Below are 12,371 nucleotides of genomic sequence, written 5' to 3'. Positions count from 1 at the left end.
GCACTATAATATAAACAATCGGCTATATACCTGTTGCAATTTAGTCATCCATAGTCTGATGATATTTCGGAATAAAATTCCTTCTTCAGATATTCTTAGATTGAGTCGCTGCTATAATCGGTTTTCCAACGGCTTTTCTTTTTTCTGAGAACACTACTGAGACGCTTCCGAAAAGAGACAACCCGTTGGAAAAGCGATTATAGCAGCGACTCCATGGAGGACGAAATTACAACAGGTATATGGTACATTTTTTGTATTATAGTGCATTGTTGTACCATTCAAAACTTTTTGTTCTTTACAAACAATACACAATGCTTCAAGCGAACTACAATACTCTCCTATATATATATATATATATATATATATATATATATATATATATATATATATATATATATATATATGTATATATATTTATATCCTATGTATGTATGTATGTATGTATGTATGTATGTATGTATGTATGTTTTATAGGAGGTATCTGAGTGTGTGTTTGTGACTGTGGGAATACGCAGAACCATAATTATTTTTATTACTATTATGTTATACAATGTAGTTACTAATCCATAAAGCACACTGAATTACTTTTCATTGTACCGAAGAATATCAAATAACTTAATAAACTTCTCCGTGATATATTTCATTCTTCAAATACGTTTATTGTTTGGATAAGTTTATCTAACATGGTTAGTGTTAAACTACGATCTGTATTTATTATAGACACAAAATTAGGTATCAATGACGTCATCAACAACAAAGTAATCTTTGTGAATGTTGATATGCCCATGTCTTCTATACTTATTATATTGTTGCAAGCAAAGAAAAAGGTTAGGATTAGAAACAATTTTACAATGGATTTAGCAATCTCGAATCTCAATGGAAAATGATGGTTAACAATTGTCTTGAACAAACTGGCGTTTATGAATTCCTCCCCATATTTTGACTTTACTAAATTTGGACGAAGAATTTTGGTGAGCTTTATAGATTCAAGCAGAATAAAGTCATACTGTTTCTGAACAGCTTTTATAATTGCAATACCATAAACAACAAACATGGAAACGAACCATATATCGCCAACGGTACCAGGCTTAGCAAGTACTGCAACAGCTATTGAAAATATATACTCGCAAAGGATACCAAACGTTACTACAAATATATAGATTGAATACATTCCCCAAATTATAAAACATGAAAACGATATGAATGTTAAAATGAAAGCAATAATCTTGAAAATATAGTTAGCATTCAAATACAGAGGGAAAATATAAACTCTGAAATAACTTAGTGGTAAAGTTAAAACCAGATAAAGAATTGGGATTCCATAATACAAGAGGCACAGAAATAATTCACAGACAGAAAATACTGCAAATAAAATTGTAATGGAAACAAAGGGACAAAGTGTAATGAATTGCCAGAAAATATTTCTTTCGTAGTAATACAACCAAATTTTCTTTATACGGTTAAACCAAGTATAAATTATTAAATGCCAGAAATTTGGGTTTAAAGCAGTAGAAATATTAGCTTTCATTATTGCATAGAGTAGATCATAATCCTGTAGTGTAGAAACATTCAAACTGCCATACTTCTCTAATAAACTCATATTTTGTATGAGAAATGTGCAAGTGGATCTTTGATGTAATGCATTATACGCGACAGTCTCACTTAAACGACTGGGAAGAACGAAAAGAATAAAACTGAAAAATATGTAGCCGATCAAACACAAAAAGGGACCGCCGGAGAAGCCATCTGTATTCTCATAACTTTCTGAGATTCCTAATATTAGGGCGCGATAGCCCAATGGTATACCATCTTGGAATAGTATTTTTATTGTATCATATAAAAAGAAGTAATGCATCAAAAGATCCAGAACAATTACTGAAAGAGAGAATAGAATACACAGGAATCTTCTTAGTCTTGAGGCAAAGAAAGAGGAATTGTGGAAACAAAATATCCAAGACACAAAATGAGAGAATGTGTAAATATTATGTTTTCCATTGATCCACTCGGATTTGTATGGCAACGTGTTTTTAATTGTAAATAAGAATTCATCGTGAGCAAACAGTGGCAGATAGAGATTACGGGAATGTGAAGGTAATTTAGCTTTTGATACGAAACAAATAATTAATGGTAATATAGCCCACAAAACGGCTCCGGCGATACGTGCATAATTCTGAAACATAGCATTCTCAATGATTTTTCCTGAACAAATAGATTTGGAGTGATAAAAATAGCTTCCATTTTTATAGAGTTTACAGCAATAGTTCTTCATAATTTCTCGATTTATACCAACTCTTCTGTAAGATTCATACGTGCGAGGGCTGTTCTTCTTCATATCATAAGACAAATTTATAAAAAAACACATGTATCCAGATTCTCCCATGTGCAATTTGTCAATAAATATGATTCTTTTCAATTCCTCGAATATCAAATATATTAAATCGTGTCTTTGAATATTTTGTTTTCCACAAGTTATATTCATATCAATCCTTTGTTTAGCAACGTAAACGCCTAACATATTAAAAGTGTGCATTGAAAAATCATAGGGGACGGTTTTATATAGAGTTAAAGCGTCTGATTTATCTGGAATCCACGTAAAATGCCTCGCATTTGCAAAATAATCTAATGGTACAGGATTAAGAAGGTCATCAAGTGACTTGTTTGATAAATGGACTTCAAAATTGAAAACATCTTTTTCCAATTTTACTAAACGAGATAAAATCTCACTGACGTTGGGAGGAATTTTAATTTCGCAATTATTTCCGAGTTCCTTCGCATCGATGTTTAGTGATGTCAGTGTGCTAATAAGAATGATTGAAAGAATAAGAGAACTGGTTGCTGTTAGTGTCGTCTGTACGGCAGCCATATTTGGTTATCTGTAAAAATATAGAAAACAAAGCATATAAAATAATGAAGATTCAATTCCGTTTCTTTATTTTATAGATATTTCAAATGTTACGAAATAAACATAAATGTTGCGGTCAATGTAGCTGAGAAAACAATGCATTTTGCTGTTGCCGAGTACCTATCTCTTTTATGTTTAAACATATCCCCGTTTCAAGGTTAATATTTACTATTCACTGGGTGCAGGAGTTGAAAGATATTCTATGGAATTAGATGCTACCTAGTTCAAAATATTAAAATTAGCATCATAACTGAATCAAGCTATATTTGAACTGAAAATACGGATGTTTGAAAATAGATGGCATAAAAAAAAGTTCTCTTTATTTCAGTCAATTAACATCATAATCTACGAGTTTGTGAAACTCCTCAATACCAGAATGGAACAGATGTTTTTTTATCTGCAATAACCAGCGTTCAGTGTTCTAGGTTATCTATACTATAAATTGCAGTGTTCTTGATTGCTTGATTGATTGATTGATTGAGTGTCGGCAGATTCACTTGAGAATGCTGCAGTGGAATCGCGCGAAATTCAGCACAGAGCGGTAGCATGGTCCGCTCATGTTCAGGAGATTTTTATTGCCCTCCAACTCCCATGGTTACCGAGATAATCGATTATTACTTTTTAAGATAGGAATATCCCATTCAAAGTGGGGAGGGGCGATTTTGTTGCCTTTCCCATGCGCGAAATTTTACGAAAAACCAGCACAATAAGATTCTTTTTTTCCAAGTAATGTGGCTGGGTTTGTTTTTCGAAAATTTTAATCAGAGGCACAGAAAAAAAATAATTTCAATTTTTTTGTGCATTAAAAAGAAGGCTATAGCTTACGCTCTTTCTAATTACTATGTTTTTTTAAACTTCAGTTACAAATGTCTTCAAACGTCGACATTCAAACAGCTTTTCCATATTGAGACAAACGGACTCTGCACAATTGTATCCATCCGGGAACGCGTTTTCAATAATTGAAATTCACAATTCTAATCAGTGTATATGAACGTCCAACCTATGATTGATCTTGAACAGTTTCGATTAACATTCTTGTGTCGCCAATACAACAACCGCACTACCATATATTTTTCTTTTAAGGCGAGGTTATACCACAAACAAGGTTCCGTGACTACATGGGGCTATGGGGACACACGTGAAGTTAGTTTTACAATATTGACCCGCAAAATCCTTAGCATCGTATTGTTTTTGGGTTGTTCTTACTTTTTTTTGTTTTTGGAATTTTTGTTTTTTTTATTTTTAGTTCTTTTTTATTATTCAAAATATACATAGGAAATAGCCTTTAACCAAATCCACCACACTGCCCGAGTGAAACCGGGAAAAACAACTAGTTAATATATAAATCTCAGATCAAATTTTAACATAAAAATAAGTTAACTATCTTAGAGTAGCACAAGGCTTCAGTGTATGTTTTAGCATGGTTTTTAGGGACGGATGCCCTTCCTAACCAACAACCTGGAAGAGAGTCTTTTACGTGGCACTAGCACAGGCTAGGTCAGTTTTGGAATGATTTTTACAACTGGATGCTATTCCAAACGCTAAACACTTTACAGTGTGGATTGGTTGCTCTTTATGTGGCACCAACATTTGCAGGGTCACCAAGTAATTTGCAAGACAAATATCCTTTCAGAATGGGTGTGAACTTGTGCCAGATGAAGAGAGGTTGGTGTGACAGAGAGATAGAAATAGGTAGAAACAAGCAGGGTTACTGTAGAGGAGGTAGGTGGTTGTCCGGTCCGAGAGAGAGAGACAGTGAGAGATCATGAATGAGGACAGAAACAGGTGCGTTGCAGTAAAGGAGATCCGTGGTAAACCAGTCAGAGGGAGAAAGCATGATAAAAGAGAGAGAGAAAGAGCAAGACAAAGAGACAGGAAGTGATAGAGAGAGAGTGAAAGAGAGAGATGGTGAGGGAGTAGAGACTTCATATGAATTCAAATAGTGTGGGGTTGGGGAATGCAGTGACAGATGAGACCTGGGTAAATGGATGGGGTGTTGGACAGCAGATTAGCAAAGGGGTAGTGAGGACAGGATTGGGGTACAAGAGATGAGGATAAGCATAGTGCATGAACGAGAGGAAATGTGAAGAAGAAGAGAGATGTTGTTTGGTTTGTTGGGGGTGGGGTGTGTGAAAAGTCTTATTGCTACATGTGGGTGGAAAACACAGTGTTTCGAGGATCCAGTCTCACTGAAATGGGCGAGTCATGTTTCTGTGGAAGACATCACCCAAGTGATTTGCAGTTGCCCAATAATGTCATCAAGGTTCTACCTCCCTATGTGACATGGTGCTGTCGCAGAAACAATGCACAATGCCATTTCCTGGAATAAATGTAGATAAATCCTTCTTATCAAATATATACATACATACATACATACATACATACGTAGAATGGAACTTGAGGTGACAAGTGGCGTATTTGGTGTGGAAGACTATTTATCGAAAATACGATGAATACTAACTCCAACTCTGAAGCTACAACTACCAGCCTTATTAAATGACTTGTTAATCTTCAGATGAATTAACTGATCGGAGTGATTTTCGACTGAAAACTTGCAAACCCCAGAATTATATGACTACATAGCGAAAGAAACTGTTCAATATTGTGCGTCCAGGAAGGAGAAAATCGAAACCTTTTCTGTAGATGAATTAAAACATTTCTTGGAGTTTTAATATCTTCTAGTTATATTAAGTTACCCTCCACAAGAAATTACTGATCAAGTGACGAAGATCTGGGTCTGCCATTAATCAATACTGCTATTACAAGAAATCGATTCCAGCATCTTAAAAGCAGCAATCACTTTCGCAATTATGAAATCTGGGAGGAGAATAAAGATGATAAAGGTTACGTAGTTCGGTTTCCCTTTACCAGAATTCCTTCAGTAAATTCGGAATTTTTGAAAAGAGTCTGTCAGTCGATGGTCAAACACTATGGACATAATTCACTCAAAAAATTTATAAAAGGGAGACCCATAAGATTTTGTTACAAATTTGGGGCATTGTGCGGTGTTACAAGATCTTGTTACAACTTTGATCTGTATTGTTGTAAGAGTATTCAAGAAGGACCTCAAAACGATCTTTCACTTGCAAATAGAGTTACTTGGAGTGGTAGATGGTCCTCGGTCACATTCCGTATATTTTGATAATTTGTTCACAAAGTATGGTTTGCTAGTGCACCTCGGGCAAATGAGGTTTGAAGCAACTGCTACGAGAGATAATCGTCTCAAGAGATGTCTTCTCAACGAAACAGCATTGATGAAAGAGGGGCCAAGAGGTTCATGTGATTATAGATTTGAAATCAATAATGAAATCCTTATAGTTAGGTGGCTTGACACTAAATGTGTGACAATTGGGACTAATTATGATTCAGTTGAACCAAATGTGCTATGTACAACGCCAGAGTGAGGAATAAAAAGCAAAGGCAATGTGACTCGACCACATGTTTGGGACTCATATAACAACTACGTGGGTGAAGTTAACAAGCCGGACTGGTTGGCGTCAAAATATGCAACCTCAATTAGAGGCATAAAGTGGTATAGGCCATTGTTGACTAGAGTTATTGATATGACTGTTGTAAATGCATGGACTATTTATAAACTGATCCACGAGGTAAAGGGTGAAACATAAAAATTTACTCGATTTCAGGAGATATCTATGTGTTTCATATCTAAAGCACTCCACTGCTAAGCAATCTGGACAATAAACAAAGATGATCACACAATCCACACCCATTGCTGACGTTAAATTTGATATGAAAGTCCATATAATAGCTAAACGAGATCAGCAACGACGTTGTCAGAATAAGTCTTACAGCGGTAAACCACTAAATCATTGTGAAAAGAGCAACGTAACCCTGTGTCTAGATTGCTTTTGCTCATTTCCACAAAGCATTGTTTTCTTGAATGGATTTCCTTCAATGCATTATTTTTTGTATGTTTTGTATTTCACTGTATTCTTTCAAAAACTTTAGCTATTTTATATATAAACTTTAATACCAATAGAATATATTAATAGATAACATATGAAGGATTTTGAATTTATGAGTATATCACATTGTCCCAGGGTCCTCTTTATAGGACACCGTGTATTTCTATTTCTACTTTGAGTAAAGCAGTTTTTATAATTGATTTTTATCATTTTACTCTATTTTCAATCATCTTTGAAAATTTAAACGTAATATTCTGAAATTTCAGTACCCTGGGACTTAATGGGTTAAATGATTAAAAGCAGAACAGAGGGAAACATATATATGTAACGAAGATGGATTAGTGATAAAGACGTAAACCTGGTCGAGGGATATTCAGTTAAGGAGGTATTTATTTTCTTCGTTTTACAACGAAAGATATCGTTAGGAAGAACGACCAAATTGTGGAGAGTTGGGATGTTGCTTTTCTTCGTGTGATTGTGAAGACAGACAAGGAAATTCAGTTGTGAAGTAACAGGTCATCTCTTAGCTAGGCCATTCTTTCAGTATTCTCTGCGTGGGATCTCCTCAGCACTCTGTGTGGCAGCTCTTAGCGTTGTGTGTTCTCTGTCTCACATCTGTGGCGCTCTGCCGTAGGTGCTTGAGATGAGGTTTTTCTATAGCCAAACCATCGGATCAGAGAGACAGCTCCAACGGCTAGAGTCTCTGCAGTTCTGCAGGTCAGTTCTAGGCGATGTCCCAATTGGTCAGAACCGTGGCATTGGATGTACTGATTAAATATTCCTGCTGCACATACATACATGCATACATACATACATACATACATACATACATACATACATACATACATACATGAGCCGAGCAATTGTTAATCAACAAAACTGTGATGTCAGAGATGCGAGAGCATAGGAGGAATCTAGTTTCAATGTAGCGAGACTACAAGAAAACCTTTCACTGTGTTCCCCACACATGGATGCCAGAAACCCTTCAACTTGCTAAAGTTCCAGTGAAAATAGTCAAAACCATAGCTGACATGATTTCATCGTGGGCCACCATATTAAACTTAAACACAATGAGTGACTGTATTATCACTGATAGAATGCAGTGTCGCAATGGCATATTCCAAGGTGACAGCCTCTCTGTGATGCTCTTTATATTTTCTGTAAACTCCTTGTCATTCATGCTAAGGAGGTCTGAAGGATATCTTACTGGTTCACAAGGAAATAAAAATATCAAAATTACACATTGTTTCTTTGTGGATGACTTAAAGCTTTATGCAAAGAATGTGCGTGAGATGAAAAAGATCCTTGAGCCAGTTACAACATTTCCAAAGGATGTACGGCTGGTGTTTGGTCAGGATAAATGTTGTCATATGGGTGTGAATAGGGGGGAAAACTATAAACCAGACTTGTAGCATTTCCGTCAATGATTTGACTATTTCCCGTGTATCTGTTGAGGAATGTTCCTGGTACCTAGGGGTAGATGAAAATATATCTTCTAACGGCACCTGTAACAAAATACGTGCCACTAAAGAATATTACAGCCAAATAAAGAAAATTTGGAACTCAGATCTCTCTACATTCAATAAAACAGTGTCCTACAACGTATTTGCAGTGACAGTACTCGTACCAACATTAGAGCTGCTTGATCGGAAGCTTCATGAGATCCGAGCCTTGATGTGAAAACCCGAAAAATACTAACAAACACACTGAATTTCCATATAAACAGTGACGTAGACCGCTCCGACCTAAAACGAAAACAACTCGGCAGAGGCTTAACATTTATCCAAGATGCCTTTGAATGTCGCATCATGTCCCTTCGGCAACATCTTTTAAACACCCAAGCATAGTCTCGAGAAGAAACAAAATAAGCATCCACAATATGGTAGAAACCATAGTCACACATAATAAAAAGGAATACTGGTAGAATATCCCAGTGAAGACCTCAATAAAATGTAAGCCCAACAGACCTGATATAATGATTGGAGGTAGAGAAGAGAAACTGTGTACAGTTGTGGAAATTAGCTGCCCACCGGATGTTAACATAAAGCTGAAGATCAGTGAAAAAGAGAATATCTATGCTGAAATATTGATAAGCTAATTCGAAGATTACAAATCTAATCCATCAATGGAACTGTAAAAATCTGTAAAACTTTCCAGAAGTTTATCATTAAATATATATGAGCATGTCTAGATATGTAACTATATGCATGAGAATGCATACATAAAACATACAAATCTGCACATACATACATACGCACATGCATACATACATATATACAAACAGGCACTGTGGGAAACTATTTATCGAATATACGATGAATACCATCTCCATCTTTGAAGCCCTGTTAAATAATTAGCTAATCTTCAGATGAATTAACTGAAGGAGCCTTTTATTAAAGATCGTATTGATTTTCGACTTCAATTTGGCATGCCGAGAGTTACTACAAACAACATGGCTGGACACAACATCAACAACAACACAACCAAGGAACAGAAGAAAAACAACAGCTCAACAGATAAACAGAGGACACTCAGTATCGAACTTATCACTCTCAAGCAGGAGCTAAAAGCTCTCAATGACAAACCCCGAAATCAGAAAAGAATAACCAAGAGAAAAACAGTAATCAAAAGATTTGAGCGAAACCAGGCAGCAGTATACAGTGAGATGAGAAGAGGGGCAGTGAGCATCACATGAACTTCTACACGAGAAGACATAGACTTCTTCTGGAGGAAAATGTGTTAAACGACAAAAATAATAATAATTCTCTTACCTTTCTGAGTCTGTCACTTTGAATGATATATGTACAACAAATATTAGAAAACAAAAAGTAAGCCAATTTCTTAAAAACATCAAAATAAATTTCCTCTGTGTTTTTCCTGATTAAGGCAGAACCCAAGAGGTGTAGACAGGCTGCATTATCATAACTAAGCTTAAACATGAGTGAGTGATTTGCAATACTTGTAGAATATATAAAATTGTAAACACATTCGTAAAAAACATATTAGAATCGTTCATGCGAATAACCCATTTCATATATATATATATATATATATATATATATATACACAGTCACCTCAGAGACCTTAGCCACACCTAGAAAAGTTAATTTTTAAGTAGATTTACTACTTTTAGTAAAGTGGGATTTCCAAAAATTTATATTTATCACTAGAAAACTAAACAATCATACCTGTATCAGCATTTTTTTTTTTGACAGTCACATCCAATTTGATCTTCAGATGCCAAAATGAAAGACGAGGAAGAAGCATGAAATTCTATTCGAGAAACGAGCTCGGATAGAAATTTGATAGAGAATGGAGAAATGTGTGAGAAAGAGAGCAGCTGATTGGTATTGACAGCTCAGCAGAAAAACATATTCTTTCTAGCAGTAATTACAGAAGAAAACGTAACCACAAAACTCATTATTTTCTTGGATTTATGAATTGAGGACAGATTTATTAATTGTAATAGAAGAGCTAAACAAAACCCCGTTGTTGGATGTATGATCAGATTGGACGATCTGCACCCACAACGAAATCATTTTACTGCGAAACAATTACGCCAGCAAGCGACATTTGTGGGACATAGGAAGAAAGTTAGTAGCCGAACGGAACAAAACCTTCAAATATCTGGAACTGACAGTGAACTCTTCTCCCAAACAATATAAATGAAAACGTGGACGGTGTTGGAACCCTACGTGGTTTCGCAGTTAATAACATTCCAACAGATACTATACCACCCATCAGCCAGACTACATTACAAGCTAAAATAACTGACCGTTGTCCCTCTACTACGACTATGGTAAATAGCAGGCAAAATCGCAACTATTATTGTAGTAGTTGTAATAGTAGTAATAGTAGTCAGGGTTATATAGCGGTGAAGTATGCCCTTGCTAAGATTTTCCAAGAAAAAATAACTGTGAATTCGAAGCGCTCTCTCGAAGAGAGAGTATTCTATATGAAAGTAAGCAAAAGACTACCAGACACGGTATTAAAAGCTCACCAACGAAAACTGAAGAAGGAGATAGAAGTGATGTTTGTAGATAACAAAATGACAATACTCAATTACGAACTGCTCGCCCTCAAGCAGGAGCTAAAATCTGTCAGTGAGAAACCCCAAAATCAGAAGAGAATAACCAAGAGAAAAACAGTAAACGAAAAATTTATCGAGGACCTGGCAGCAGTAGACAAAGACATGAGAGGAGGAGCAGTGAACATCACAGGAACTTCTTCACGAGAAGACATAAACTTCTTCTGGAGGAAAATGTGTGAAACCACAAAAATAACAACAAACAGGAAACGTATGGCAACACCATTTATAGGAGTTCCTAAATCAGTGAGAAAAATAAAATAAGATTGATTCATGGTTTATCCTCAGACAGACACCCGGTCGCACAGTGAACTCCTCCAAAGACAACAAAATGCTAAAAATAACAGCTAAATATCTCTCAAATCATTCCTTGAATTCTTAGAAAGGAAATACATTGGTGGATACTGCATGTCAATAGAAAGGGTGATGTTCAAGGTTAGAATATCTTGTATCATAGATCTACTTCCTCAAGACAGACATATTACTAAACTACAAAAATAATAATTCTCCTACCTTTTCCGAGTCTGTCGCGGTTTGAATGATGTACGCACAACAAATACTGGGAGACAAATAGTAAGTCAATTTCTTAAAAGCATCAATAATATTTCTCAGCCAACAAAACTACTTTCCTCTGTACTTTCCTGACCAAAACAGAACCCAAGTGGTGGTAGACAGACTGTATTATCATAACTATGCTTGAACAGGGGTTGAGTATTTCCTGTGCATGTGAAAGATACACATATATATATATCTGTAAAGAATACAATAACATCATTCATGCGGATAACCCAATTTTATACATGCATGTACAGTAACCTGAGAAGCTTTAGTCACTCCTGCACATTTAAATAGACTTATTACTGGATTTTCCAAAATGTTATATTTATCACTAGAAAACTCAAAAAAAATCATGTCTGTATAAGCATTTCTCTTGACAGTCATGTTCTATTTCATCTTCAGAGGCCAAATAAAAATGACAAGGAAGAAGCATGAGAAACGAGCTCAGATTGAAATTTGGTAAAAAGTGTAGAAATGTGTAAGATAGCAACTGATTGGTCTGTAGCTCCATCAACTGTTTCAAGAATTCAGAAAATAATTGAAGAAGGTTCAAAAAGAAGGCTTCACCTAAAAGAAGTAGCTGAGAAAGTTCCCTCATATCAAACTCGGCCAACCTAAAGTTAATCAGAAATTATGATGCTGGATTCTCTGTACACAGGAAATGTATGGGATAGTCACGGGAGGAATGTTTCTTATCAAAGATTAGCTTAATCTGAAGCTAAAGAGAATCAACAATCTTATCGAGACTTTCCATGTGTCTGCCGCAACCAAATCCAGTTTGTGAATGTGTGTGAATGTATATGTATATATGTGTATGCATCTGTATGTATGTATCCTGCATATTCATGTGCTTGCGTGTCCGTGTTTGTGTTTTTATGTATGTGTGTGTGTGCGTGTG

General features: G+C 35.6%; 1 protein-coding gene across 2 annotated transcripts; it reads right to left on the bottom strand.

Moving 5' to 3' along the window:
- Nucleotides 1–634: 634 nt before the first annotated feature.
- On the bottom strand, nt 635–12,088 carry LOC149137922 (uncharacterized). 2 transcript variants are annotated; one of them, XM_089364943.1, is made up of 2 exons: nt 11,429–12,088; nt 635–2,873 (listed from the first exon to the last, which is right to left on the bottom strand). In XM_089364943.1, the coding sequence occupies exon 2, from the start codon at nt 2,861–2,863 to the stop codon at nt 641–643; it is 2,223 nt and encodes a 740-aa protein (XP_089221069.1). In that variant the 5' UTR covers nt 2,864–2,873; nt 11,429–12,088; the 3' UTR covers nt 635–640. The 2 variants fall into 2 exon arrangements, with proteins under 2 accessions (XP_089221069.1, XP_089221080.1); XM_089364954.1 differs by lacking the exon at nt 11,429–12,088 and adding an exon at nt 9,600–9,800.
- Between the last annotated feature and the right edge of the window lie 283 nt (nt 12,089–12,371).

The sequence above is a fragment of the Octopus bimaculoides genome, chromosome 1, assembly GCF_046866305.1.
Source record: "Octopus bimaculoides isolate indiv1 chromosome 1, ASM4686630v1, whole genome shotgun sequence".
NCBI classification, from domain to species: Eukaryota; Metazoa; Mollusca; class Cephalopoda; order Octopoda; family Octopodidae; genus Octopus; species Octopus bimaculoides.
This window is presented reverse-complemented; position numbering and strand designations above follow the sequence as displayed.

Bases quoted from the DNA above. Each gene is read 5' to 3' on its own strand.
- LOC149137922 (XM_089364943.1), bottom strand. From the start codon at position 2,863: ATGGCTGCCGTACAGACGACACTAACAGCAACCAGTTCTCTTATTCTT.